The 22825-nt window shown below is 34.4% G+C and overlaps 2 protein-coding genes across 2 annotated transcripts; one reads left to right on the forward strand and one right to left on the reverse strand.

Moving 5' to 3' along the window:
- Positions 1 to 515: 515 nt before the first annotated feature.
- Positions 516 to 4111, forward strand: LOC116011034 (ubiquitin-conjugating enzyme E2 36). The gene is made up of 8 exons (XM_031250533.1): positions 516 to 705; positions 897 to 924; positions 1360 to 1446; positions 2048 to 2106; positions 2856 to 2897; positions 3163 to 3236; positions 3555 to 3652; positions 3758 to 4111. The coding sequence occupies exons 1-8, from the start codon at positions 670 to 672 to the stop codon at positions 3793 to 3795; spliced, it is 462 nt and encodes a 153-aa protein (XP_031106393.1). The 5' UTR covers positions 516 to 669; the 3' UTR covers positions 3796 to 4111.
- Positions 4112 to 16785: 12674 nt separating this feature from the next.
- On the reverse strand, positions 16786 to 21220 carry LOC116010568 (TPR repeat-containing thioredoxin TTL1-like). The gene is made up of 7 exons (XM_031250039.1): positions 19974 to 21220; positions 18959 to 19154; positions 18693 to 18874; positions 18277 to 18610; positions 17932 to 18136; positions 17752 to 17858; positions 16786 to 17596 (listed from the first exon to the last, which is right to left on the reverse strand). Exons 1-7 carry the CDS (start codon positions 20891 to 20893, stop codon positions 17444 to 17446), a joined length of 2097 nt encoding a protein of 698 aa, XP_031105899.1. The 5' UTR covers positions 20894 to 21220; the 3' UTR covers positions 16786 to 17443.
- Positions 21221 to 22825: the final 1605 nt, after the last annotated feature.

Here is a 22825-nt window from a genome sequence, read left to right on the forward strand (position 1 = left end):
AATATATGTTTAACTTAAGTAGATAATTTAACCATTTTTTCAACAAGTAATAATTTTAAATGGTTTGAGCTACTATACTAGCTCAATAAAATTCGAGCTAGTCCGTTTAATTTGATTTATTTTTTATTTCTCTTTCTCTTTTGTTCCTCTTTGGTTTATTTTGAGCATACACTTAAGTGGAATTTTTTTTTTTTGAAGTTTCATAATGAACTTTTTGTTTGTTTGTTTTTATTTATTTAGTTATTTTTGAAAGGTTAAAGATGTTAAAATTGATTTTAAAATAACTCCATATAACAATTTTTATTTTTTTTTTGAAATTAATATAATAATTTCTATTATGTATTGTATTTTGTTATTTTATGATGGGTAACTATATATGTATGTGTGTATATTATGTATTTTTATTTTAAATAAAAATATTTTAGTTATTTAATTTTTTTTTTAATTTAGTGATCCAACCAAATACAATTATACAAGGATATGATTTCTTCTATAACTCATTAGACTTCTACACGCTCAGGAACGGGGAGAGATTTCCAATCGAGCCCTCCCCGCATTCATATTTAATAGTGTAGAGAAAAATCTCAACTCTCTATCATCGCTCTCTCTCTCTATACAAAAGTCTCAGGCGTAAACTCTCCGACAGAGAGAACCTTCCAACTCATCTCAATGGCGAACAGCAATCTCCCCCGAAGAATCATCAAGGTAGGTCTCTACTCAAGCCTCCATCTTCATCTTTTCACTTAGATCTCTGTTTCGATTCGTTCACAAACTTTGCTTTTAACTCATTGTGTTTGATCACTAATTTTGCTAGGGATTTGATCGCCCGATCGCAATTTCTTCTAGTTTCTTCTGTGGATGGATGTTTATTGATTTTCTTTGTTCTGATCTTTCAGGAAACTCAGCGTCTTCTCAGCGAACCAGGTAGCTTTCTCCCGCCACACACACACACACACATGAATAGTTACAAAGGCTTGTAGTTCATGCGTCTTCTCAGTGTGCAAGTTTGTATCAACATTTGGAACTGCACGCTATACGTATTTATTTCTAGTTTTGCTGCTCACTTAGTTTTCAATTTCTAGCAATAAGGTTATCTTTAGGTCAAATGTGATGCATTCTGAATTATCCAATAGTACATTTTGGGCTTTGCATGTTAACTTATGAGCTGTATTGCTGTAAAACAGTATGGCTCTATGACTTGAGTTATTGATTTATGTTTTTGTTTTTAATTCTTATTTTTAGTTTTTTGAGATTGAGCTAATAAACTTAACTTGTGGCTTTGCAGTTTTGTTTGTATTGTGTGTGCATAATTAAATAGAATTTAAGAAATTTAGTACTACTTTTGGTATTTGAGTGCAGCACCAGGAATAAGTGCATCTCCATCAGAGGAAAATATGCGTTATTTTAATGTCATGATTCTTGGCCCAACACAGTCTCCTTATGAAGGTAATCAGTGATCTTTAGAGTAGATGAGATGTGAAGATTATCTGTTGCCATTATGCACCATGTCTCTTGGTATCTGGTGCTTAAAATTGGCCTGATCTTCTTTTTTTTTTTTGGTGTCTAAGTATATATTGTGTAGTTGTGTTCAATTCTTGTTTGGAAAGGCTAGACACATATAATGGAGTCTACTGCAGATTTCTTCTTTTTTCTCCCTGTAGTTTATTGAGAGATGAGATTTAGGCTAATCGTTTAGTTTTCATGGTTAATTCTGAAAGAGAGAAACAACTAAAATTGTGAATATAAAACAATAGTATTTAATTAGATTCTGACTTTTAACCATAGCCAATATAAGTGGAAAATATTCATAACCAAAGTAGGTGAAACTTTAGCAATTGATGAACTTTTCTCCGACATTAGATCAGTTGGAGGAGCTGAAGGTAGAAAAGTTTTATCTAATGAAGGGATACATAGATGATATAAACTGTGTTTGGCTTTGACCATTGGCTTCTCTTTTTGAATATCTAGCAGGTACGTGATTCTTTTGTTATATTATATCCTCACTCTGACTATTCTTCTGTGTAATTCCATTGCTTTTTCTATCTAGGAGGTGTTTTCAAACTGGAATTGTTTTTGCCTGAAGAATATCCAATGGCTGCTCCAAAGGTATGCCAGTAAATTTAGATTAATAAGCTAGTTTCTTGCAGCATATGTTTTTGTTTGTTTGTTTGTTTGTTTGTTGTTGTTGTTGTTGTTTTTTTATTTTTTATTTTTTTAAATACTATGGAGCTAGTTACTTATTGGTGAAAATAGAAGCTTGCATTCAATTTGCATCAACTGTGAAGCTGAGTGTGTGAGATGAATAGACTTGGAAGAGAGAAGTGGATGTTAGGTATATGGTGATACAGTGACAAATACAGGCACTTGTATGAGAGCAGTGCCTGTCTCAAGTACATACCTTGGTTTGGTGGAAAGCGTTGGTATAATCTGCTCAATTTGATGATAAAAGGATGTTAAAAATAAGCAAGTAAATGCCCTTACTGGTCTTTTGGGAAATTGCAGACAGATTTTTGTGAAGTCATGACTACCTGATGATTGTTAAGTTTGTACTTTCACTTAAAATTTTTTTGTGGTAATAATTACTTTTAAATTATAAATTTTATTATTGACTTCTTCATTCACTAATTGAAGGGATGTAAGGGATTGATTGTGTCTCTTGGAGTAGTTGGTGGACTTTCATTGTATATTGCTGTCAACAAAGTTTTCTTTTGCATGATTAACTCGAAGGATTTCCTTCTCTTGATATGTTTTCTTGCTCAAAGCATTATACGGAGTATTTAGTATAGCCATGAGCCATCATCTGTGGCCCAATCTTGGTGTTTGGTGGATGTCATTCATGTTTTTCATTTTGACAGGTTCGGTTCCTCACCAAAATCTATCATCCGAACATTGATAAGGTTTTTCTAACTACACTAGTTTTAGTGCTTGTTTGATCCAATCTATTGGAGCTTATCTACACCAAAAAGCAAAAGCAAAGCCCCAATCACTATAATGGAAAAAAAGGCTTTAACAACCAAATAAGAGGCAAAAAGCTATCTTTCAAGAAACTTCAAAAGTTGAAAAGCTTCTTTTCATTAAGCTCTGGCTGGGTCAAACATGCACTTATTAGCTTTCCACTTAAGCTTGTTCATTGCATTTTATTGATTGAATCTGTTTATGCAGCTTGGGAGGATATGTCTTGATATACTTAAAGACAAATGGAGTCCTGCTCTTCAGATTCGTACAGTACTTTTGAGGTATTAAAATTTCTATTATATCAATAGTTTCATTGATTATTTTTGAACTCTAATTTAAATACTAAATTGTGAAGATTCATGCAATAAATAAGAATAAGATTAGTGATCATATCAGGCAGGTTAAAAGGAAATTTTGGATGCGGCCTCGCTACTGGGTATTCTTTCATTATAAACTTAGAAACAATCAACAATATTCCAGCAAGTTATTAAATTTGATAAGAGGGACTGTTGGGTGGAGACGTACAGATGATCTAAATGATGCATTTCACAACGGTTTACACTTCTCAAAATTATGTAATTTGTTCATTCCTTTTACAGTATTCAAGCACTTTTGAGTGCTCCAAATCCTGACGATCCGCTCTCTGAGAACATTGCAAAACATTGGAAGACAAATGAGGCTGAAGCTGTTGAAACAGGTCTGTGTTGCAGTTTTGTTTGAGCAAGTTATCCTGCAAAAATTCTTAGCGACTCTACATGTTATAACAACATCCATTGATTTTTTCTTCCTTTGTATTTTACAGCAAAAGAATGGACACGTTTATACGCCAGTGGTGCCTAACAGTTGTGGAGAAAGGTGTTTTAAAAAATAACAAAATGTGCAATGTACTCTTTGACTGTCTAATTATTATGATATCTTGGACGAACTGAAGAATGGTTGAAACAAAATGGACATTGTTCTAATTGCTTCTAATTATTGCTTGATAATTGTTTTCTTGCCCTTGAAATTTGTATAATTAAAGGCGGGGGTGCCTTGCATCTCGTATGTGCATGAGTTGATTTCTCGTTAGTTGATGTTGGAGAGAGCTTTATACACTGTAGCAGCTGGGCATCTGTCTTGTGCTTCTAAAATGCATAAAGAGAACGAATGATTTTTACCCTTGTCACTTTGATTAATGAACCTGTACGGAGCTAGTCGATTGGTTTTGAATTAGGTGTTGAGTAATATTGTACTATTTCCTTTTACTTTATAAACCCGACTCATCTCACAAAAGATTATCCGATCTCAGGAGACTCTCCCTGCACGTGTTGGTATAAAACTCCTTAGTTGTAGTATTCCTTTTCGAAATAACTTCCCTATCACTGCGTGGCATTTAATTCTCCGGCGATAGGTGGAGGAGTAATATGGGTGAATACTGACAGGAATCAACAATACTCTAGTTCTCCACCTCCAACTCCGCTTCAATTATACCACCCCAATTCTCCACCTCCGCTGTAAAATTACAAACTTGTCGCTATAATATTCACTTTTTCCTTTGGTTTTTTTTTTAAATAAAAAATAAAATACTCATTAGCACAATAATAATATTGTGTCTGCAATTGTTATACCCTGCACCACGGTGCACATAGCAATGTGCACCACGTACGTAAAACGACGTCGTTTTGGTGTTAGTGGACGCGGACGCGAATGACTCCAGGGAATTCATTATCTATAATACACATAATCATTATACACAGAACGTTTGCTTAGAATACACAGAATGTTTGCCCAGAATACACAGAATATTGACACATAATACACAGAACTCATTCTCCTAACATTCGAATGCACAAACACATCACAACCTGTGTTAATAACATGAATACACAGAATATTGACACAAAATACACATAACTCATCCTCCTAAACATTCGAATGCACAAACACATCACAACATGTGTTACTAACATGAATACACAGAACGGTTGCCTAGAATACACAGAGCGGTTGCCTAGAATACACAGAATGATTACCTGGAATACACAGAATATTAACATAAATACAGAGACCGGCCGAAACGGAAAACGTGATTTCTAAAAAAAACGGATGATTTGTTTACAATGCTCAAAACAACATCGTTTAGGTACGTGGTGCACATTGCTATGTGCACCGTGGTGCATGGTATAATTTGCCCAATGTCTGTCAGATACTCCGTATTTCAAACATGGCTTCCTAATCTCAACCCAATAAAATATATCCAAAAAGCTCAGGCCCAATATCTAAGCCCATAAACATCTCAATCAATAAATCTCATATTTAATAAATCCCCCACCCCCCAAAAAATATAGTGTGGTACATTTTTTATTGAGTTAATTCCATGAATGGTCAATTGAGTATTGATATTTATCAATTTTTATTCTCGACTTGTAATTATACCATAAATGGTCCCATAAACTATTGATATTTACCAATTTTCATCATCAACTTTCAATTTAACCATAAATGATCCCTGAACTTTTGATTTTGTTCCAAATTTGGTCCTCTAATTAAATATTAATTTAATAAATATTAAATTTAAGAATAATAATATTTAAAAAAAATAGTTCTTCACATTCTACTAATGATGAACTTGATGTATTAAATTTATGAACTTAATTTGTCCATCTCAACAACAAGCAAATTTTTACATTATTATTCTTAAATTTAATGTTTACTAAATAGATATTTAATTGAAGGACCAAAATTGGAACAAAATCAATAATCAATGGACCATTTATGGTCAAATTGAAAGTCAATGATGAAAATTGGTAAAGATTATAAAAAAAATTAGTAAGATCTTATAAGATTTACAGTTTGAAATCTCGATTCAAACATTCATTAAAAGTATTGGATAGTTGTAAAAAACCCGACTTACTTCATTTCCCTTTTTTTGATCCTTTCCAGTGAAAAGACCCTACTAGGGTCCTTACAATATCTAATTAGGAAAGATATTTTTTAAATGAAGAACTATTATTTCAAATGAAATTTTGAAAATTATTTTTTAGAAAGAATTTCATTTCTTGGTGCCAAACTTGGATATGTGGTAGAAAAAATGAACCATTTATGTTTGGTTGCTGGGCTGTTTTGCTATTATCCTCTCCACTTATTACCTAAAAATCTAGTAGTCTATCTTATTCTAAGGGGTCACGATCCCCGTTATTAAAAATGAGGTCATTTCGCCATCTCCATATGCACTGAGATTATGTAAGATTCATGTTTGGTTTATGTTATGTAAATTTTTTTTTAGGAAATATCACTTAATTTGATTTCCACATCAGAATTTTAGTTGTTTTGGAAGGAACGTGATATGTTTCACTTTCTTAGGTAATATATACATAATTTATTAATTGCAACTTTGCAAGTACATAATATGTTATTTGTAAAGATACATAATTTATTAACTGATTGTACATAATATTTTAATTGCATGCAAATAATATGAATGTGGTTTTGGACGAGAGTCCACCATGCAAAGTGGACATGGTCGATGCTATTAGAGTATTAATATAGCAATTGTAAAACATAACCCACAACCAAACATGTTTATATTTTATATTTCAATTTTAACTGAACACATAACTTTAAAATTTACTAAGATAATATGACATTCTATGAACCATACATCTTAAAATGATTTGATATGAAGTCGTATAATCTTCTCTTTTGGACACGCATTAACGTACACATTGTCAACTACATTTATTGCTTTGATTTACCATTAATTAAACCAAACGTTTGTATGAAGTTGAAGAAATGGTGGAATATTGATTGGTCAATAATTTATTAAGGTAGGAAGAGTATGGATCAAGGTAAACTATCCAACTATACATTCATTATTGACCAAATGGCATTGATAGATGGGGGCCAGGCGGCGGCCAGCTAAATACTCACCATATTTTCCTCTTGCCCTGCCACCCATCGTACCATCAAACACAACTGTTTACTCCAAGCTTTGCTCTTAATTGGCTAGCTGTACTACTTGTGATTTTCTCACTTTTTTTTTTTTTTAAAAAAATTTTCTCACTCTTTATGATTTGTATTTCTTGAATTTGATTTTTTTTTTATGGATTGGAACTTTATTCACGACTGATTATATGAGTATTGCGTAATTTTATTTATAGATAATATTATACCATTTTTAGTTCGTTTTTCAAACAAACGAGAACTCTTTACAAGTGTTGAAGAATTATATACACAAACATATATGTACATTTTTTCTTAATGTCCTACTATTCTATTAGCGGGATATGAGCACGTGAAAGTGTGACTAACATGAAATTTTGCAATTGCAACAACAAACACTTCGCACTTAAAAGCCGAGTACTCTACCGTTGAGTTAGCAACCCGAAAAAAATATAGAATTGGGGAATTCTAGTAGAGACTGTATAGATACAATCCGAATACAAAAACAAAAAAAGAAGACGATTCAGTCAAACTGTTGAACAAAGAAATCTAAAAAAAACACACACATTTTCTAAATGACAATTTTTTTGAAACAAAAAATAGATCCACTTCACTTCTCTTTACTTAAATTGACAATTAAAATGAATTATATTTGTTTGATACGCTGTTGTCAATAGAAATGTTGAGAAAAAACCCAATAGAAAAAACAAAAGAAATTCCATTTTCAATTGAAATTGGTTCAATTGAAAAATGGAAAAAAAAAGACTAATAACTAATATATGAATAATTCATATATTCATTTAAATGAATGAAAATAAAACAAAAGGACTTGTATTGGCATTACATATAGAATCTAGATATAAAAAAGTGTAAGAAATGAAAAAATAAATAAAAAGAAAACTTTCATAATGAAATTGAAATAAAGGCTTTTTCAATTCAATATAAAAACAGAATTCAACGGAAGCAATGATAAATCTAAAAAAGATATACAAATAGAGCAGGAAATACAAAAAGGGTAGTTATAAGTCTAACTTTGATCTTCTATTTTTGTATTTCCCAAATTTTTTCCTTAATTGAATTTCGCTTGATTAGGACGAAGTTCCACCCCCGACCTCTTCAAAATATCCTGAACAGTTCCTGTAGGTTGAGCACCTTTTTCGAGGAAATATAGAATAGCCGGAACATTTAAATAAGTTTGATTCCTTATGGGATCATAAAAACCCAATTTCCGAAGATCTTTTCCTTCTCTTCGGGATCGAACATCAATTGCAACGATTCGATAGACGGCTCATTGGGATAGATGTAGACGAGCAACACCCCCCCTAGAAACGTATAGGAAGTTTTCTCCTCGTACGGCTCGAGAAAAATGAAGGATTCGAGGTTTTGCCTATGTATGAAATTTCTAAATTAGAACAAAAAATCAATTAGACTTTGATTTAATTTTTTGCTTCTTCCTTCATAATCATAAAAATGAAAAATAAATCATTCCTACTCTCATAACTCAAATTGGATAATTCTCAAATAAAAAGTTTTCGAAAATTTCATTTCTTGAGCGGTCTTTCCTCCCCTTATGCTTGTCTCGTTTAAAATCAAATGAATTTTGATTCTTCCGTCTGATCCAGTGATTGAGACAATTAAAACGGCGTTTGCTTGTTCTGGGATCCTTTGATAGTTTGTTTTGAATCATTGGGTTTAGACATTACTTCGGTGTTTCTTAAGACTTTCCTTTCAAAATGGCAGCAACATACCTTTTTTTATTTCTTTCTACCAAAGAATCCTACAGACGGTGGATTCCCGCATGATACACTTCGGATCGAAAAAGTTTGATCAAGTCTAATAACTTTTTGGAAACTTCCTCGAATTGGATTCTTTCTATATCGAAGATATGTTTACGAAGTTGTTCCAATTTATTGATTGGCATTAACCCTAGATCCCTGCCCCCCCAAAAAAAACTAACTACTCGAGCTTCATCATGAACTATTTCCATGAAAACCCAACAAGGGTTCTCGTGGAACAGAACAAATGATGTCGAGCCAAGAGCATCTTCATTCCTATATCAAATGGTGGATGTAACAATCCACAACGGATCGTGGCCTTCAAGTCGCACGTTGCTTTCTACCACATCGTTTCAAACGAAGTTTTACCATAACATTCCTATAACTTTAATTTGGAACCGGTATGGACTTGATTCAATTATGGAATCATGAATAGTCATAGGTTCTATTATTGGTTCGGTTGATGTGTAGACATCATGATCTATAAGTTTTCTCTATTTATATTTCTATATATAAATTCTATTTCTATATATAAAGAATTCTAGATAAATTAGTATTATAGATTAGATAGCTGGGGTAAAGATTTTTCTGAAGAAGTCTTAGCAAGATCCCTTCGGAAACATAATATCAATAATCTATATTCATATTTCAATATTTATTTGAAAAATATTGAATTTCAGAAATTGAAATTGTTTCATTTCATATTGTTTAACTCCGGAGTCATTACCCTTTCGACAATCTAATCTTGCTCTAAAGTAAATAAAATTGATAAATCACCACAGCGCTATATAGATTTATCATTTTTCATTAGAGCCAAACCTGAAATACTTCAAAAAAATATTCAAAGAAAACAAATCGGTTACTTGTTTGTTTGTTAATGAGATTTGGACAAAGACATCCTATTGAGCGAATTGAATTAGGACCAACCTCCTTAGGTTAGTTGGTTAGGATCCAAGAGACCCACAAAAAACAAAAAAAAAACAAATGAATTACAAATTACTATTACTAATCGAGGCCGCCTCTTTTATGGGATAGAAAAATGGGATGGGGAATAGAGATTCTTTCATATCTCGATTCCTCCTTTGTTCACTAAAAAAAAAGATTTGTCGAAGATCAAAATTCAAAACAAGAATCACACTCCATCTAACATTCAAATTGAAACAGAACTGAAAGATTCAATGAAAGTTAAAACCAAAATTTGAGTCTCATAGAATTCAATAAGAAAATAAAAAATAAGAAAATAAAAATAAAATGCTCTGGGACGGAAGGATTCGAACCTCCGAATGGCGGGACCAAAACCCGTTGCCTTACCACTTGGCGACGCCCCATTTCGATTTGTCCTCGACACTTATAAAAATTTAAGTAAGTATTGGTTGTTTGTCAACTCGATTTCAAATATCTATAGAATCGATTCTATTGTTACTAGGCTTTTGAGATGCGTAGTTTAATATGTGTAGATATTGAATTCAATTGAATTGATTGATCATTACATATTGATCATTACATAGAATTCAATTAAGATATTGTATGAAAGTATGATTTTTGCGATTCTCCTTGAGAATTTTTGATTATGGGGGTTCAAACAAAAAGAGCAAAAAGAGGAAGAACTAGTTTTTGCCTACCGTACTTACTCCCCCTTTCCTTATATCAATAACTCAATCAAAAGGCAATTCTCTCCAAGAACAAAAAATGTCTGTTATGCTTAAGATCTTTAGTTTGATCTGTCTTAATTCTGCCCTTTATTCGAGTAGTTTTTTCTTCGGCAAATTGCCCGAAGCCTATGCTTTTTTGAATCCAATCGTAGATTTTATGCCAGTCATACCTGTGCTCTTTTTTCTCTTAGCTTTTGTTTGGCAAGCTGCTGTAAGTTTTCGATGAGATCCTTAATAATATCAATATCCTAGAAAATTCATGATTTACCAATAAAAATTCTAATTATAAAAAAAATTAGTAAGATCTTATAAGATTTACAGTTTGAAATCTCGATTCAAACATTCATTAAAAGTATTGGATAGTTGTAAAAAACCCGACTTACTTCATTTCCCTTTTTTTGATCCTTTCCAGTGAAAAGACCCTACTAGGGTCCTTACAATATCTAATTAGGAAAGATATTTTTTAAATGAAGAACTATTATTTCAAATGAAATTTTGAAAATTATTTTTTAGAAAGAATTTCATTTCTTGGTGCCAAACTTGGATATGTGGTAGAAAAAATGAACCATTTATGTTTGGTTGCTGGGCTGTTTTGCTATTATCCTCTCCACTTATTACCTAAAAATCTAGTAGTCTATCTTATTCTAAGGGGTCACGATCCCCGTTATTAAAAATGAGGTCATTTCGCCATCTCCATATGCACTGAGATTATGTAAGATTCATGTTTGGTTTATGTTATGTAAATTTTTTTTTAGGAAATATCACTTAATTTGATTTCCACATCAGAATTTTAGTTGTTTTGGAAGGAACGTGATATGTTTCACTTTCTTAGGTAATATATACATAATTTATTAATTGCAACTTTGCAAGTACATAATATGTTATTTGTAAAGATACATAATTTATTAACTGATTGTACATAATATTTTAATTGCATGCAAATAATATGAATGTGGTTTTGGACGAGAGTCCACCATGCAAAGTGGACATGGTCGATGCTATTAGAGTATTAATATAGCAATTGTAAAACATAACCCACAACCAAACATGTTTATATTTTATATTTCAATTTTAACTGAACACATAACTTTAAAATTTACTAAGATAATATGACATTCTATGAACCATACATCTTAAAATGATTTGATATGAAGTCGTATAATCTTCTCTTTTGGACACGCATTAACGTACACATTGTCAACTACATTTATTGCTTTGATTTACCATTAATTAAACCAAACGTTTGTATGAAGTTGAAGAAATGGTGGAATATTGATTGGTCAATAATTTATTAAGGTAGGAAGAGTATGGATCAAGGTAAACTATCCAACTATACATTCATTATTGACCAAATGGCATTGATAGATGGGGGCCAGGCGGCGGCCAGCTAAATACTCACCATATTTTCCTCTTGCCCTGCCACCCATCGTACCATCAAACACAACTGTTTACTCCAAGCTTTGCTCTTAATTGGCTAGCTGTACTACTTGTGATTTTCTCACTTTTTTTTTTTTTTAAAAAAATTTTCTCACTCTTTATGATTTGTATTTCTTGAATTTGATTTTTTTTTTATGGATTGGAACTTTATTCACGACTGATTATATGAGTATTGCGTAATTTTATTTATAGATAATATTATACCATTTTTAGTTCGTTTTTCAAACAAACGAGAACTCTTTACAAGTGTTGAAGAATTATATACACAAACATATATGTACATTTTTTCTTAATGTCCTACTATTCTATTAGCGGGATATGAGCACGTGAAAGTGTGACTAACATGAAATTTTGCAATTGCAACAACAAACACTCCAAGAACAAGCATATACAATTGGAATTCAACAAAATTGTACACAACTATCAAAGTGTCATTCTACACAACAAAACACTAATTGACTTTGTCAAAACCTTGTTATGAAGTATGAACTACTCCAATAAAAAAATTAATTTTGTCATCTACTACTTCTTACATATATGAGTTACAACATATAGTGTTATATATATTATTAAAGTAGAACTCTAATACCTATTCAAATTAAATTAGTATATAGTTAGAAATAACCAATCAAATTTTAATTGTATCGAAGATCAACACAATGCTTTAATTAAGATGTGACAAAGGATGCACCCAATAAAGGAACAAGGAATTTGACGCAAAATTCCAATGGGCTATTGAGATTGCGACATTGCGAATCATACATTATTGTGTTGTGGAAGTTAGGTATACTACTCAATCAAACCTGGGTAGGAGTGCCACCAAAGTCTTAAGTGTATATATATAGTTTCAATATTTCCCTCTCATAATGCTAAGAAAAGACTAGCAAGATTCGAAACTCATGAACAACAGTGTAAGAATTATGTCGAAAGTGGGTAGATCCCTAGTGCGTACCAATATTTGGCACTGTCTGTTGAATCGTTGATGTTGATGAGTTACCGTAATTTATATCATCTCACATGTTCTGTCGAGTCGAGATGTGAGTAATTCTTGGAATTGAGGATTCAACTTTTTCAGAAAAGGAGGAGAGTGATGTGACTCTTCATCAGTACTCTTATTTGCATATTTATTAGTACAATGTGTCAATGGTGCAATGCTAAAATGGGAGCGAACTACAATCATCACAACGTGCCACCATTTTCAAACCTGTCTATGTCATCAACAAGTATGAAGTCCATTGATCTAGTCATGTGATTAGCCAGTTGTGAGTCTTCCATATAGATAGGTATGAGTCCGAAGTGATTATACCCACTACCTGATTCATTTTTATAATTTTACAACAAACTCACACTTTATAATGAATAGAGATATGTTTTAAAATTGGTATATATTCTACTTAGATGGATACGACTATTGAAAATGGCTTAAAAATATAAACATGGAGTCTAGGAGCCCGAGAAGAGTTCAGAACTCGAGACCCAAAAGCCCACGACCGAGCAAGGTGCAAAGGACTGGGGTAGTCAACAGTTGCCTCCACTGAAACTCGATCTTATCATCCATGTAGGAGCGGGACATTGAGTGCCACTAAACCACAAGGTATTTGGCATCTCTTTACTTCTTTGTGTGGAATACATTGCAAACAATAAGTCAAATAGTTTCACTTATAAGTAGTGTTCCACCCAAGCTTACCATGGAGCACACCATATAAATTATTGAAATCCATCTTAATCCATCACTAATTATCATCTAAAAAAAACCCATCCATGCACGATCAAATTCGGATCATGTTAACTCCTAGACTCCTAGTATAGGTCATTGTTCCTCGATGTTGAGTTAGCCTTTTCATGAGTCCTATTTAATTTGTACTATAATAGATCAAAAGGGCTGTCCTACTGCTTCTTGCCCTGCCTATCCACAACAATACAATATAAAGATAAAAGAAATAATGTTGAAATAGGTAGCTCAACTTCATGCGAATACGTAATTGAATCATTAAATTTTAAAAATGTATAATTAAGTCTATGAACAATTCAAAATTATGAAAATAAATTAAAATTGACATATTTCACCAGCTAATATTGATGTTATGGTTAATTTATAAAAAAAATAATTAATTTTTAAAATAATTTTAAGCTCCTCTTTCATTTTCGGCCACAGACGAAGAGAAATTAGAGACAAAGAATAGTCTTGATCTCGGACCGGAGACAAAAGAAGAGCTTAGATTTGTTTATTACTCCTATTATTATTATTATTATTATTGATTTAAGATTAATTTTTTTAATAAATTAACCACCACGTCAACATTTAAACATTTTAATTTTGATTTAATTGTATAATTTTGAGTTGTTTAGAGGCCCAATTGCGATTCAATTATATATTCATATCATGGTTGCAGTAAGCGCTAGGCGCTAGTCGGGCGGTAGACTAGCGCCTAGCGTCTAAGCGGTCTGGACGACGCCTAGGCGGCGACCTATAAAAACAATAAATTAATTCATGTGTGTGGGTGTATGTCATATATTTTATTATATATATTATATATATATCTCTTACTTCTCTTACTTATATAAATAAATAAATTTAAATATATATAAATATAATAATAAAATTAACCAGGCTTAATCGCTCGAGTTAACTCGGCTAACTTTGCCGAGTTGGGCGAGTTAACTCGGCCAAATTCGGCCTAGTCGGCCGCCAACTCGGCCCAGTCGGCCGAGTTAGGCACTAGGCGGCCGGCCACCTAGGCGGACGCCTAGGGAGCAATTCGCCTCGGTCTAGGAGCGCCTAGCGCCTAGGCAGAGATTTTTGCAACAGTGATTCATATGTAGTTCAACAACATGTTAAAAATAAAAGAATAAGGGGCAAATTATTCTTGTGAACTCGGTCCATCTTGCAAAGTGAATCCAAATATAAAATACACAATTTATATATTGAAAGTTCAGAGTGTACCAATTTATTATTTGGGATGAACACAACATAATGCATTTGGTAGATTTTTAATTTTTCTTGGGCAAATGACAACAAAAGCCTGCAGAATCTGACAGTAATGGCAGAGAGCATCTATCTATCTATGATCTATCTATCTTTAACCGGTAGGGAGGGATTCATTTGTCTGATATATACATATACTGCATCGCAACGGCTATATAAGCTTGGTGGTGCAGCAGACTACAAAGTGCAGTGCATTATTGCACATCATCATCGCCCCCTTTATCGTCCGACTCTGATCTTCATCTTTACTTTTACGTACTACGTACGGTACACTATCAAGGCTACGTTGTACACTACCGTAACAGCGATGTGTCATTGCTATCGTCGTCTTCTTCACTTTCCCTTATCCTACACTGTTCTTTCACTCTCACGCACTCCACCTCTCCAACGGTCATCATTTAAGCATTTGAATATATAGTGATTTGATAGTAAATTATACTCTCGGATAATGGATTCGAGTTCACCGTCTTGTTGCTTATTTGTTGTATAAGAAAACTAGTAAAACTTAAACATTTAGAAGTAACCCGGGCTAGTTATTTGTGCTCGAGCAAATATTTTTGCTCATCTTGAAGTCGCTATTACTTTCATGATATTTAGGGCTAAAATTTAACCATAGCTGCATAAGTATAAGACGAGCTAGTACTAACCAACCATTATAGCAAATGAACGGAGTCAGCCCAATAGGTCATGCCTAGACTAAACTTCATGTTTATCTCATCCATTTGACACCTCTAGATTGCATGGAATGGAATAGCATGCCACTTCCCCTATTTGACACCTCTAGATTGCATGGAATAGCATGCCACTTCCCCTAGTTTCGTTGATCTATCTTTATTAATGTATTTCTAGTTGAGGCGACATTGACTCTTTATGCTTCAGTAAGTTAAAAAAGTAGTTATGATTTATGAATAGATACTGCATTGTAATAGAGTCAATAGTATTTTTTATTTTTTTTTTAAAAAGTGACCCAATTCGGTTCTAGTTATGAACCGTGGTTCACGGTGCCAAAACACAAGGAATCAAAACTAGAACCTTTGTTAGAGAGGTTTGGTTCCGATTTAATGAACTGCTTGTTCAGTTTGAACCTTTTTTTGAAAACCAGTTTGAACCTTCTTTTTTCTATTTTTGCTTTTCTAAATTCCAATTTATATTTGACACCGACTAGTGAGCAGTGAGCATTTTTGGGACAAATTTTTCTTGGGGACCAACTGCCCTTTATAGAGTGTGGTTGGAAGTTTGCAACATAAATGCTTACATGTGACTCCCAATCAATCAAGATCAAGGCCATACATGATATAACAGCCCTTCAGAAGAGGGCAGTTGATTCATTCTCACCCAAACCCAAATCTATAATTCATAAAATTAGGGTTCAAAACAACTTCTGAATAGATCAAACACAACAGCAACAAGAAGAATTTGATATGCATGTATAATCACAACTATAGATTTAAACCCTAAACCTGAAGGCCCCTCACCCTCTATCCTAGAGATTGTGAGAGAAGATAAATTGCAAGGTATACTATAGTAACACAAAGTCTGAGTACTTACTTTTTGCTCCAAAACTGAGATCCTCTCTCATTGAAAACTCAAACTCGGGTATTTGTTGGGTCACTACACCTATACTTGACCTTTCAATTGCTGAACTATGCCTCGAGGGCTTATGATCACAACTATCATTACTAAGCATGTGCATACACACCATTTTAAGTTAAGAAATGTGTAGAGTGGATTTAGGGAGGAAAATGGACAGAAGCAGAAAGGGACAGCTAAACCCTACACTCAAATCAGAAAAAAAGCAATAAATTCAATCAACTACCCATGCTACCCCATATTAAGTAACCACCCAACTCTCAATGTACTTTAGCTACCTTCTTCCACTGGGTAGCTGGGAATGTCCTCTTTTAGGTAATGACTTGATTGCTCTGCTTCACAGATCACACAAATAACACACAGATTTGGCCTAAAAAGTACACCAAATGGCACCCAAAATGGGGATTTCCTTGCACAAGATATTGTCAAGAGTCAAGAGTCAAGTGGCATGCATATGAGCCATGAAAAGTAATAGAATAAGAGAAATTTTTATTGATGGTTATGCAAAGAAAACATCATATATCAATAACAACATCATATTCAACCTTCTTTCACTAACCCCGGTGAAGTCTCCGCCAGACATCCAATCTCCCTCAATGGCCCGTTGTGTTTTTTTTTTTACGGGGGTATGTATTATATCATGTGTATCTACATGTTTAGATCCTCATACAAAGCCAGCAAGCCGGCCATCTGTCTCTCTAAACATTTCCACCTAAAGGGCCATTGTAATGAATTGTACATATTGCTTTCAATGTCTCTCGTTTACGAGAGAAGATGGGGGTAGGTACTAAGAAGAGGCCAGCCTATATGAAAATTTTCGGGGAATAAAAAAGAAGAAAAGAATTACAAAGAAGAAAGAAAAGGGGACAGGAAGACTTGTGGAACCATGAATGAATAAAATGTAAAAAGGGCAAAATGTACTAAACTATTTCTCCGAATTCCACTGGCCTTTAGGCCAAAATGGCTCCTAATGGGATTATTTTCGGTAGGTCTGATTATGTCACAGGTAATAATAGGTAATTCTAGTATTATGCAGGGAGGAGCTGATCCCAGTAATTTTGGGGGCACGAGGGAATACGAGGAGAAGAGGTGAAGAAGCACCAGTGCATGTAATCAAGTACCGAGTACTAAGTACTGTAATGCCTCACTGAAGACTCCAACACCTCGGGACTCGGGCAGACCATTTCCTTCACTCTGCTGCTCTTTTTGTAAATTTTGAATGTTGGTACAATTCTAACATTCTCGGCATTAGCAATTGCAGGGCTCTCTTCCACATCCACCTTCAATCAAACAGAGGGACATTAGTGTTGTCTTTTCACATGTTATGCATGTGTAAACGAGTAGAAAAAATCTACTCAATGTATGCCATAGTCAACAACCATATTAAAGCATCCCCACAATAAATACAGAGAAAATATTGGGCATGATACCTTACCATGAGAAAATTTATTGATGGATATCTGGTGCACAACGTGTCCAAGAATGGGGCTATCTGTTTGCACTGAACATTGGATGCCGTTTTAAAATGTACAACAGATGCACCTGAAATTCTTACTGTAAATTCGGGATCACCACAGAATAATCAATGCAAGAATCAATATGGGTAAAAGCCTACCAGGAGATGAAATTGCAGCTCTGAACTGGTCAAGACCTGAAACTATTTCGACCTCTCCGCCAAATTTCATATTGTAAATGTCTTCCCCCCGAGATTTCTTCAGTGCGACTTGGGCATGAAACAGAGATTCAGCAACCTCATTGTCATAAGGAAGTTCCCTCTTCAAAATTTCATAATCTCTTGCAGCTTCAGCCCATCGTTCAAGCTATAGCCAAGCCAATTTCGTCAGCCACATTTAGAAGCTTCTTAATTGCATAAAAACTAAAAAGTTGCAGCTGAATAATAGAAGATAGAAAAGAACAAAATAATTTCTACCAAGTTGTACTATATACAAGGGGGCATTACCTTCATGTATGAGGCAGCTCTTCGGAGAAGGGCTTTGGTATAACTGGGGTGGATTCGGAGAGCTTGGTTGCAATCACCCACAGAATTTTCCCACTGCCCCAGCTTATACCAGCAAGCTGCTCTATTGCAGTAGAGAACTGAATTTGAGGGATCATATCGGAGGCCTTCCCCATAAGCTGCACAAGCTTCAGTAAACCTTTCTGATTTAAACAGATCATTGCCACGGTTACGAGCTCGGCTAACCAACCGCACATTGTTGAATAAATCTGAAACTTCAATATTTTTAGACTCAAGCTGCCATGCTCTCTCAATGGCTCCAATAGCATTTTCAAACCTGCAAATATTCATAATCCATACTCATGCTCCTGATGAACTCTTAGACCCATTTGTTGAGAAGCTTAGAGTTCTGAACTCACCTTCCAAGAGCCAACTCAATTTGAGCTTGAACAAAGAACAAATATGCTTCAGTGCGCATCCCAAAAATCTTTAACTGGGAGTATGCAGCCAATGCTTCCATTTTAGGAATGTTTGATAGGACTGAATGAGCATCGTCCAATTGATGGAGCTTCAAAAGCGCTTCAGCTTGGCATGCAAATAGCTGCAAATTCAATTTCACTTAATCAGTCATCGGAATAACCTCTCAAAGCATTACCTTTTTGCCACTGCAAAGCAACATTCTTACCTGTGGAGATGCATCGGCTCCAGCAGCAATGGCAGCATCAGCTTCCCTCAAAGTAATCCTCCAATCACCAACTTTCCGGGCATCATTGCATTTCCCTATATGCTTCTCCACTGCCTCCAACTTTTGCAACTCAATAAGATCTGGTTGGTGCCCTGGAAGACAAATGTGCCTCCTGGCATTTTCAACCTGTCCTACACTGTGACCCTTAGAAGAATTAGGTTGCTTACAGCTAAATGCAAAATGAGCAAGGAAGTTTTCGAAAACCTACTCCAAAATACAGATAAAACTAGAAGAAATATAGTGAAATTGATATTTTATTTACAATGATTAATTACTTGTAGTGAATTAAGCAGAACTGCAGAAATCCTAGTTTTGAACACGAATAGGTTAAAATTACATAGATATTACCAGTACTAAATCAAAAGAACTAAGAACCCAATGATCTATATAGTACTGTGTAAATAATCTCAAATGTAATGATCTACTAAACACTGCATAGTCCATATGACTACAATAAAGCCTACACATAAGTTGTTGCAGAAACTAATAGAAAAATAAAAGAACATAGAGATCTGAATCCAGAGAAGTAAAAAGAAAATGTACAATGTACTGCAACCCAGATTAAAAACAAGGACAGCACTATCATTGATTCATTGATGAAGAACACTAGGAATATCTAGCAGTAAAAATTGCCACAAATTCAACCAATCAAAGCCATTAAATGAAAAGATCACCCAAACAAACAAGATCTTGCAAAGAGTGAAGAACAACAGACCAACCTCATATGCAGATCAAATGTTCAAATAGCACCACATTTTAAACAATCAACATTTGTATCCACAAAGTAAACGAGTAAAATCTAAAACCAATCCATCAATCCCAAAAAAAACATATAATGAAAAACAAATAATCCACAAAAGTTTCACAGAAAGATGGAAATTTGATAGAATGGATACTAAAGCATACATAAAAGATTTGAACTTTGAAGCAAATATTGGAACATCATTTGACTTACCTGAGAAACAAAGATCCCAAGCGATGATGGGCTCTAATATACTTCGGATCCAACCTAATAGCTTCCTCACATTCTCTCACTGCTTCTGTAAACCGCTTTAGACCAATCAATGCCGCTGCACGGTTGCAATGGTAAGCTGCATTTCCAGGCAAAATCGCAATTGCCTTCTCGTAAAGATTCAAAGCCTCATGAAAATTCCCCTTCTTGTAATGCTCATTGCCTAGCCTTTTCATCTCCTCGGGATCACTACTCCGCATTCCTCTCTTCATTGTCTCGCCGCCAATCATTAATCCTCTAGAATTCATGGCAATGGCGACACTCCCGTCCGTACCGCCGCCTACAGCGCCCGCGGTTTTGGGCGCTCCACCGCCGCCCCGCATTATGCTCCCGTGGCCGTAATTCCCGGTGCCGGACCCCAAAACATCCGTCTTAGTGGCCTTGCTGGCCATACCGGTCTTCAGAATCTTTCCAGAGGGGCAGATATTCCCCGTGGGAAGCGTACTCAACGGCGGGGAGTTGACGGAGCACGCGCCGGAGTATATTAAAGAAGGCGCACCAGCCGAGTGAGAGCGCGCGTGACGCGGCCTAAACCCGCGCGTCGCCGGTGAACTCTCCGCCGACCCCGAAAGCTCACCGGAGTTGTTAGAATCTGACTTCTTCGACACCAATCCCGGCCCGGCCCGGCCCGAAACCGATCCGGACGAACTAGAGCTACTACTAGTAGTAGTCGTAGTTGTAGTGGTAGCAGTAGTCGCCGCAGAGCCCCCATTCCGGCGACCCGGCAAAGGCGAAACGGGCGAGCCCAGATCGAGCTCCCGGAAATCGGGCTTGTTAACTTCCGACCCGAATGAACTCCTCAACCTATCGCTCAACGCGTCAATCCTAATCTCCGACACGGACCCTCTCCGAGAATGCGGCATTTCAAACCCACCCTTCCCTCCGGCAAACAAATATAACTATATAAATATATATATACACAAAGTATAAGTGTTTTCCTCCTCGATTAGCACTGAGAGTTCAGCAGCAATGTGTGAAGAAGGGAAGTGAAAGAATGGAGAAGAGAGGCATTGAAGAAGACATGAGAAAGGAGAAAGAAAAATGGAGATAGGGATCTCGTGATATATAAAAGGCAGAAGCAAAGAATGAATGCGATATTGCGAGTATCGGCGGAAGAGAGACAGAGAGAGATTTTTTTTTCCTTTTATTTTCTCTTCTTTTTTCTTTTTCTTCTTCACCTGCTGCTTCACGAGACACCTCTCTCTATCTATCTATTTACTTGTTCTTAATATAGAAAATAACTAAAATATCATTTTTAGTTTCTCGATTATAATACATATATCAATTTTAATTCTTGACTATTAAACTTTTTAAGTTAAGTACACAACTATTTAATTTGTATCATATTTAATCATTGACTATTAATATTTTCAAATTTGATGCATGACTATTCAATTTGTATCACATTTTGTCATCTCGTTAAATTTTACGGTCAAATTTCTGACCAAGGCAACGATGATCAGTTGGCGTTCTCTTTCTCCGCCGGAGATGAAGGAGGAGGGTGGTTGGCGTTTTTTTAAATTAAAAACAAATTCAAAATATTGTTGCTTACTACATGAGTTTATTACCAAAATGGTCTTTCAACTATTGCGAAATTACCAATTTGGTGCTCGACAATTTTTCGTGCCCAATTAAGTCCTTCGACTTTGAAAATTTTAACCAATTTGGTCCTCCGTTTATTTTGCCGTTAAATCGGGACTAAATTGTTAATTTTTCTACAGTCAATGGACCATTTTAGTGAAAAATAATTACCAATTTGGTCCCTTGACTATAGCAAAATTATCAATTCGGTCCCTATTTAACGGATGCTTAACGGCAAAAAAAAACGGAGGACTAAATTGGTTAAATTTTTCAAAGTCGATGGCCTTAATTGGGCATGAAAAATTGTTGAGGATCAAATTGGTAATTTCGCAATAGTCGATGACCATTTTGGTAATAAACTCCTTACTACATCCTAGAGTTATCTTTATTAATTATTATCATATAATTTATTTATAAATGGCAATAAAATTCTGCCATATAATATATTTATTATTTGTATATCAGATTCCTTTGACATTGATATTGTAGATACTGTAGTCGTGGTTAATGCAAATCTTTTTGTAATGAGATGTTTGATTGGATGGGGAAAAAAATTCAAAGAAATTTAAGTAAAATTGGAATTTTTTCCGTTTAGTACATTAAAAACTTTGTTGTTATCTTAAAATGTTTTCCATAGCTCACGCAGTCACGTTTAGTATTTTGTTTTCAATAAAAAATTAGTAAGACAATTTATCCTTATAGAACTTTTTCAACTACCATTATTATTACTATTGTTGTTGTTATTGTTGTGTATGGATATATTGTTCTTTATACTCATTATCTCGTACAATTTCAAACCTAACCAAACAATATAATCAATATTAAAAGTAATTTTTTTATCAACAATCAAACAATATAATTAATCTTTTAATAAATTTTTTTCATGAAATTTCAATTTCATTCATGCTCAAATAACTTTCGCTACCCAAACCGCCATAATGATTTGGAGGGGAAGATTAAAAAGAAAAAGAAAAAGAAAAAAACTTATAATAGGGGCTACCAAGTTTGTTATCGAAAATGTTTTTTGAAGGGAACAAAGAAGGAATATCAACTAATGGCAAGCCCCTAGAATGGAGAAGCGAGATCTTAGCCATAAAATCAGTCAAAACTTTTTGTTTGCTAACTAATAATGTTTGCTTTAACGAAGTACGTGTACTCAAAAAAAAAAAAAAAACAAAACAAAAACAAAAAAAAAAAAAAAAAAAAAAAAAAAC

The sequence above is a fragment of the Ipomoea triloba genome, chromosome 2, assembly GCF_003576645.1.
Source record: "Ipomoea triloba cultivar NCNSP0323 chromosome 2, ASM357664v1".
Classification (NCBI taxonomy): Eukaryota; Viridiplantae; Streptophyta; class Magnoliopsida; order Solanales; family Convolvulaceae; genus Ipomoea; species Ipomoea triloba.

Bases quoted from the DNA above. Each gene is read 5' to 3' on its own strand.
- LOC116011034 (XM_031250533.1), top strand. From the start codon at position 670: ATGGCGAACAGCAATCTCCCCCGAAGAATCATCAAG. The intron at 2,898-3,162 runs GTTTTTCTAACT...CTGTTTATGCAG, and splicing joins ATCATCCGAACATTGATAAG to CTTGGGAGGATATGTCTTGA. The intron at 3,653-3,757 runs GTCTGTGTTGCA...TGTATTTTACAG, and splicing joins GGCTGAAGCTGTTGAAACAG to CAAAAGAATGGACACGTTTA.
- LOC116010568 (XM_031250039.1), bottom strand. From the start codon at position 20,893: ATGCCGCATTCTCGGAGAGGGTCCGTGTCGGAGATTAGGATTGACGCG. The intron at 18,875-18,958 runs GTAAGAATGTTG...TTGAATTTGCAG, and splicing joins GAGCCGATGCATCTCCACAG to CTATTTGCATGCCAAGCTGA. The intron at 17,597-17,751 runs GTAAGGTATCAT...GTTTGATTGAAG, and splicing joins CATCAATAAATTTTCTCATG to GTGGATGTGGAAGAGAGCCC.